This window comes from Phalaenopsis equestris, unplaced genomic scaffold (assembly GCF_001263595.1).
Source record: "Phalaenopsis equestris unplaced genomic scaffold, ASM126359v1 Scaffold000058, whole genome shotgun sequence".
Lineage (NCBI taxonomy): Eukaryota > Viridiplantae > Streptophyta > Magnoliopsida > Asparagales > Orchidaceae > Phalaenopsis > Phalaenopsis equestris.
Genome location: NW_018164500.1, coordinates 358,996 through 366,986, shown reverse-complemented (window position 1 = coordinate 366,986; position 7,991 = coordinate 358,996). Strand labels below are relative to the sequence as shown.

Here is a 7,991-nt window from a genome sequence, read left to right as displayed (position 1 = left end):
GGTGGAGAGAGGAGCTAATTTGTTTTGAGCATAAGGCCTTAGCCACAGATAGCAGAGGCAACCGAAAACTTATGATTGTAGGAAGGTGGTCAGTTGTGGAGAAGTTCGTAGGGGGGCCTCTTGTTATTGGTGCAAGCGGGTAGGCGATTGATGAGGTATGTGGTGGTGAGGATGGTGTCGGCCCAGAATTGAGGTGGTGGTGAAGCGGTTGTCATTAGGGAGCAAATGGTTTCAAGCAGATTACAATGTTTGCAATCGGCCACGCAGTTTTACGCTGTTTTGTTTTGTTGTATAGGGGCTGGAGTGTTGGTGGAGAATGCCATGTTGAGTGGTTATGAGTTGAAAGGTTTGGTTGATATATTCTCCGCCTCCATCGATCAAAAGAATTTAATTTATAAGGATAGTTGATTTTCCGCAAGTGACTTGAAGTGTAGAAATTTTTTAGTGGTTTCATTTTTATAGAGTTGAAGGTAAACCCAAATATAGCAAGTAAAATTATGAATAAACATTAAGTAATATTTATAATTTTGTATAGATAGCGTGGAGGAAGGTCTCCATTCATCGAGCTCTTATTGCGTGCGGACGGCGCATGCAGTCCAATGAAATTTAAGAAAAAAATTAAAAATGGACCGACTGACATACACTTTTTGTTAAAGGAGGAGTTTTTATTAGCCCACCGCACGCAGAGACGGTCTCTGCGTGTGGTGGGCAGACACAATAATTTTAGCCATTCATCGGTGTGAATTAACCTAAGTTGAAATGGTGACTTGGAACTAAAAATTGAAAAGGAGAGCTTGTGGCTCTCTGCTACATGACAAGAGTTAGTGTACTTGAAAATGAAAATAAAAGCTTGTATTAGTAAGCTTATGTAGTGAAGCATAATCCCTAGAATTATAAGCTTGTCGTTTTCTTATAATCATATAGAAATATAGATTTCTCATGATCTAATAAAGCAAAGTCCCTATTCACTGTTTGCGTTCAGTAAGCAAAAGAGGAAGAGAGTTTCTTGCATCTCCCCATTTCCTAAGCTAATCAAGTCAAGAGTAAAATGGAGTGGCATTACAGAGATACATAATTATAACAAAATGTCATATTTCGATGAACTTTATGAAATCAGATATAAGCTGAACAGCAGAAACCATAATCAGATATAAGCTGAACAGCAGAAAAATTGAAGGCAGCCAAACAAGTTTGTCAAATAAATAAAATAGTAGAGAAAATGCAATGATGAAAAGAGAGCTAGAGCAAAAAGAAGAGAAAGAACTAGCAAGTGAATGCCTCTAGCAGCTAAGAGAAAATGTAATATTTATTATTATTCATTGATTTTCTTACAAAACATTTGGAAAAATAAAATGAAAGTAAGCTAAATTCAATCAAAATAAATCACCAAATATCAAAAAATAAAAATATAAAAAGATGATAGAAGGGTTCTTCAGGAGAGGAGTGTAGCAGAGAAATCACAATTGATGAAAGGAGAAGAAACCTTAGCCGACCTCGTTGAAGAAACACAATGAACAAAAATTTTCAAAACCATACAAAAAATTATACATATTTGCGAGAAATAAAAGAGATAAACTTGAAATATTGAAGACCAGTTAGGGTTTATTTCCTTTATCATTGCAAATTGAAGACGGTCTTTCACGGTATCTTTGAATCTTTGTGTACCAATAGGCATTTGAACGGGTAGGTTGATAAAAATCGAAGGAAGCTTAAATTGGAAGCGCTCTACAGATAAAGTATTGACAACGAGATTAAATATCAAAAGAAAATCTGGTGACACAAAGAATCTATTAAAAAGGAACAGTGAAATCTGGAATTAAATAGCTTAGTACAATCAGTTAATTAATACCAATAAAAGAAGCAAATAAATTTTACATGAAATTTTGACTCAGAAGAATGAATACAGATTCATTACTTGAAAAATATGCAATCCTTTATCAAATAAATTAAAGCTTAATCAGTCACTCGATTCAATGGATTGAAAGGATTCTACCCATAAAAATTAAAATAAAACCAATAATGATGAAGACAGCTATGGCACGCATATGGAGAAATGACTATTCCTAAACTAATTATTGCCGGGCAATGTACACACACATGGAGAAAAACAATTCCCTCACTAATTATTGCCGGGCCAGATACCATAAGGTGACAGCAAAGCCAGATGATTTAATTATGAATTTCACTTCACAGAGAGTAAAAAAGAACCAAAGAATAATTCCGAAGGAGAAAATATCTTGAGAACACGAGGCATCCAAAACATAAAAGCAAATTAAATAAACAGAAGGAAAATTCACATACATACCATGCAATTTATAAGTATTTACATATCTAAAAGATAAATTTTGGCTTTGACATTTATAAGATTTTATCTATATATATATATATAAAGTGCAAACAATTATTTAAAAAGTAATAAAAAGTGTTAACTTCGATGTGATAGGGAAGATTTTTTATGTGATTCCTATGAGATTTCTCAAAAGTTAATGGGAAAACACAGTTCGGCACCATTTAGATAGTGAATCATTTTCAACCTAATGGGTGAGAAGGCCTATAACACAAGTAAGTTCTCAAGAATACATCAATAAGAATGTTTCAAATATTTCCAAATCATAAACTTATCAATCCAGTTATGATACTCAAAACAAAACAAGGGAGGAGCAACAAAGAACAAATACACCATATTTCACCACATTTTTCCTAATTAACTGTCCACAACTGCTCTCGGAAACAAATTTCAATACTGAAAACGGTCATCTCACCAAGAATACCAGACAAGCACTAACCATAAATGCCAAAATTTAACTTTAGTTACAAAACTCTTCATTTTGCTTCTACTAATCAACTCTTCGCAGCTTGCTTTTCCTTGGCCTTCTGCATCTTCAGAACCTTTTTAACAATCTTCTGTTCTTCAACAAGAAACGCACGAATAATCCTATACAGAGAGTGGGACTGGATAAGTTATCAATGGAGACATAAAAGGCAGATGAATTTAAAATAACTGACCTTTCCCTGACAGCACCGCCAGATAAAACCCCTCCATATGCACGGTGGACAGTTCTCCTATTTCTAGACAACCTAGATCTTTTGTACTCAGCAGGTCTTAGGCGGGGAATCTAAAATTTTAAACATTAGTTGAAATTAAGAGGAAAATAATATACTGCTTGGCCAAAACAAAAAACCGTATCTAAAAGCACACTTGGTAAAAACAAATCCACTGCATATTAAAGGAAATAGAATCGATAAACAAATAACACTAAGTAACAAAAAATATTAAGTATTGTAGATGAATGTGGTGAGACCATTTGTCAAAATTTTAAGTTATTGTGAAGCGCTAAGAAACCCCTTCACTTCGAGATTTTCTCTGCCAAATATATGTCAGAAATGAAAACTCAGTTGATGGTAGTGATCAATCCCGATATGTGTGATGAAGGCAAGTTATTAGCTACATAAACGCTATATAATTGACATTGTCTTTTAAAATACAACCTGCATATGCACTAAAGTTGCATTCTAAGATTTGGCAGCCTAATCATGGCAAAGCCTAATCATGGCAAAGAAAGAAATGAATATAAAAGATGAAGCTTAAAGATCAAACAAAGGTACCAAGCACTGAGTGATTTAAACAGAACATTTCAATGGTGAAAAAAAATGAGCATGGGATGCTAATAAAACAACTTAGTTAACAAATAAGCAACCACTAGAACTTCATAGCGGCCCCTAACCCAGCTAAACTCACAATCTCCATTTAATAACAACCACAACAACTCTCTAACCATTTTCTGAGATTGATCTTACATAGCTCAAGAAACTTCATCACACTTGTCTCCAAATATTTATGGGGGAAAACATTGATGAAGGACGTGGATAATGCTATGCAAATAAAAGAGCTAATTTATCATATGACCACCTTTTTAAGCCTTTACAAGGTTTAAAGGCTTTCTTATAATGCAATACAATATTGTTTTAGTGTTTCAGGGTAATGTTAAAACTTTGTTTAATCAAAATGTAATGCCAAAGCCATGGGGCTAATGGCAAGTATGCAAATTTCACTAACAAAACATATGTCAAAGACAAACCCTTGTGCACAATGATGACAAGAATCTCATCGAACCTGTTTTCATTCATCTAGAAATAAATAACTGAAAAAGAATATGGATAAAGTTGAGAATATAAGCATTACTTGTCATATCCTACTGAATTGGCGCTTATTAACCTTTCCTATGATGCCTCCAGCCATGCTTTAGTATTTCAGGGTAAAATTAAACTTTATTTAATCTTAAATTGAATGCCATAATATAAGATTAATTGGCAACTATTCAAATTCACTGGCCAAATTTGAAACCTATCTCAAGGACAACCTCAAGCACTATAATGTCCGGGAATGTTCTGGAAGGCTACATGACCTTGATATGAATTCACCATATATCAAAGATTATCAGCAATGCTGTCACATGGCAGCACAAAGCTAAAAGTAAATGAAAGATTTTCAGATCGTCTTGTTTGGCGTTTGTAATAGCAAAAGTTGTTCAAATAAATTCTGTCCAAAAGCCAAATTTACTACTCAAATTTTAGCCTAATGGCATACCTCTAATTCAATATATACAGTCCCATAGATTCTTACCACTAGGTATCATTAATTTGAAAAAATCACACAATCATGTACTGAACCAGTGAATTGATCAGATCAACGATTAAATTAGTGCTCCACAGACAATCATGTACTGAACCAGTGAATTGATCAGATCAACGATTAAATTAGTGCTCCACAGCACAATAACCACTCCCAAACTCCACCACACACACATGGGATAAAACTAACAAAAGAAACCAAACAACTCCAATAAAGGTAGTGACCATTAAACATTGACAACCTTCCAAATGCATTATACATTGCTTTAAAAAATAATAACATTTTCTAAAAGGAAAAAGTAAAATGCAAGAAGAATTAAATGCCAAAGACAAGTAAAAAATAATATTGACATAGTTTAAAAAACAATCATATGAGAAAATCCCATCAAACTTTTAAATTTGAGAGTGATTGTAGCTAGAAAGAAAAATAAAGATAAAAGTTAAATAATTGCAGAACTGATCACATTCACAAATAACAGTAATGATTAATGAATGCCTAACATGTAAACAAGCATGAGTAATGAAGGATGAAACTTGAAAGAAAGGGTCTGAAGGAATTCAGGGAGATGCAAGGAACTACCCCCCGAAAGTGCAAATGTAAAGGAAATATTTTACCATACATCTAGAACTTATACATTTAGTCCTTAAAAATGCATCCAATCTGCAGATCATTAGCATTAAGTAAATCAAGCTTGTCATTTAAAACAGAAAAATCATAATAATTTCAATCCAGTACTCTGATTGATATTAACTCGGGCTCTCAAGGAATTATACACTACTAGCCTGGAACGCCTCTCTAACAGATTATCTCACGTCTACATCTTGCTAAATTTAACATAATATAGAAGCAAAGAGGCTTAAATGTATCAAGGGAAACAAACTACCAAGCAAAAGAAGAATAAAAAGGAGTTGTATAGTTGTATCTCCTAACTCTTCAGCACTTCCTAAATCAAGCTTTCAATTTTACCGAAGAACTTGGGATTTCAAAGTGGAAATAGCCAACGTACAAAACACTAATCTTATCAGACCAACAAAACATTTCCTCCATATAACAATAATAAGGGTGAGCAAATTCGGTGTCACAGCTTTTTCGTTATACATCATAATCGCAGTTCATTTCATGAACACGTTGCCCCGATGAAGATCATAAAAACTCTATACAAACAAAACAAAAGAGTAAAGCATCAATTGCACCCTTGTACGTATATAAACAATGCAGTAAGAAAGCTTTAAAATCCACATAAATAAGCCACTGAAAGAACAAGGAACGTGAGCAAGAACAACTTACACCTATAATCCTCTTGCCGGTGACAGGGCATTTTGGACCACTCGCCCTTTTCTTAGTGTATTGGTAAATAAGCCTGCCACCTGCGTTTCCATCGATTCGAAAACAATAAATTAAAGCCAATAGTTAATCCCAAAAGACAAAAAAATTAAATGATGTTCTCACAGGGAAAAAGGGTCTTATATTTACAGGAAAATTTTTAAATTAGAAGAAAGACATAAAATGCAAGCTAAGAAAGAATCAACCCACGAGCTAGAACTGTAGAAGTCGCACTTTATCGATCAGAAATGGTAAATTTAACAGGAAAAAAAGATCTTTTACTTAGAAAAGGAGAAGGCAAAGAAAGGTGGGATAATCTTTACCTGGAGTTTTCACAACCCTAGTCTGGTTTGATTTTGTCGCATAGCTATGCCGCTTCCGGTAGGTTAAACGCTGCACCATTTCGACGTCTTCCTCCGATGGTCGCTCAATGTAACGTGGGGCGGCTACCGGATATGAAACGAAAGCTTATAACTGGATCTTCTTCTTGGCAGACCTAGATCGAACGGACAAAATCTTCCCGATCCAACGGTGCTCAAATTCCTTCGTGTATGGAAATACAGAGCCTTGCGCTCTTGAAGTTGTTAAAACTTAAAACAATTAATAAATAAATAAAATTAAAGTAATAATAACTCTTTGAGATTGGAATTGATCAAAATTTTAAATAAATATACTTATGTGTGCCGGAAAACCTGTGCATTAAAATAAAAAAATTATTATCTTAACATTACATGAAAATTTAGCCCACAGTTACATAATTAAAGAAAATGTGGAGACACCTCGATTTTCTTACGTACAAAATCCCGAAAAATGGAAAAATCGCAAGGTCTAGTCTAGTTGAATTATTCCCTATGAATGCTAAATACACATGTTCACTCTTCTATTGAATTAGAAAAAGATATAGTTACAGAGTTGATCATTGTAAATGTACAACAATAATTTATTGATAATAATCAAAGTTGGTTGTAATGAATGTAGTAGGAAAATACAAAGGCCCACATAATCAACTACTTCCATGGCTTTTAACTTTGATATATATGACAAATTGGTGATGCAACAATCGTCCACAACATTCACGTCAAGCTATTGTTTCCATAGTAATTATACGAAAAGTTAGTCGGCCATATAGATCGTGGTAGGAAGCTGCAGGAGTTGTAAATCGTGCAGGTCGTAATGGTGAGCTGTGATGATGTATGTACGCTGCAGGGGCATGAGTCGGGTGTTGTACGAGCTATAAGTAACTTATGATGTAATTGATCACATAGCCCGTGATGGTGAACTCTAATGACGTCTGTTAGCCGCAGGGCCCAAAGTCAAAAATTACATGAGTTGTGGCCTACACATGTCATAGTTGGTCACATAGGTCATAGTTGTTAATTGTGATGGTGTCTGTAGGCAACAAAGTTCATAGTCGGGAGTTGCATGAGTTGTGGATCGCATAGGTCGTAGTGGGTCACTAGAGCGTATAGTGTGTTGTGAGGAGAGAGCTTTAGGAGTCTGAAGAAAGTTATCATCTTCGAGGTGCATTGTCGCACCGTCTTTGGGAGGTATCGTTACATTGCATGTAAGGTGTTTTGTTACACCATTTTTGGGAGGCATCATTGCACTGTATGTGGGGTGCGGTGTTACATTATCTTAGGAAGTTATCATTGCACCGTATGTGAGGTGTGTTATTACACCATTTTCGGGAGGCATCGTTGCACCTTATTTGGGGTTTGTTGTTTGCACTATCTTCGGGTGCATCGTTGCATGGTGTACTACACTACATACTGCACAATTTGATGCTTCATTGTTATGCAACGTACGTTGGAATTCTGAAGTACACATTGTAACTTCGCAAGAGACTTTGTTGAAAGGAGCATGTGACGGCTGATAGTGATCGAAGAAAGCGGGTGGCTGATGGCGATAAAAGGCGACCAATGGTGGTGATGGTGGCCGGCAAGTGGTGGTCAATAGTGGTCGATGGGCAGCGATCAAAGTTGGTTAGAGGCGGCGTCAATTGATGTTATCCTGAGGCAGCAGGGGTGGCCATAAT

General features: G+C 35.3%; 1 protein-coding gene across 1 annotated transcript; it reads right to left on the bottom strand.

Moving 5' to 3' along the window:
• Positions 1-2,577: 2,577 nt before the first annotated feature.
• LOC110019485 (60S ribosomal protein L34) lies at positions 2,578-6,478 on the bottom strand. The gene is made up of 4 exons (XM_020717152.1): positions 6,280-6,478; positions 5,921-6,000; positions 3,007-3,116; positions 2,578-2,935 (listed from the first exon to the last, which is right to left on the bottom strand). The coding sequence occupies exons 1-4, from the start codon at positions 6,356-6,358 to the stop codon at positions 2,842-2,844; spliced, it is 363 nt and encodes a 120-aa protein (XP_020572811.1). The 5' UTR covers positions 6,359-6,478; the 3' UTR covers positions 2,578-2,841.
• Positions 6,479-7,991: the final 1,513 nt, after the last annotated feature.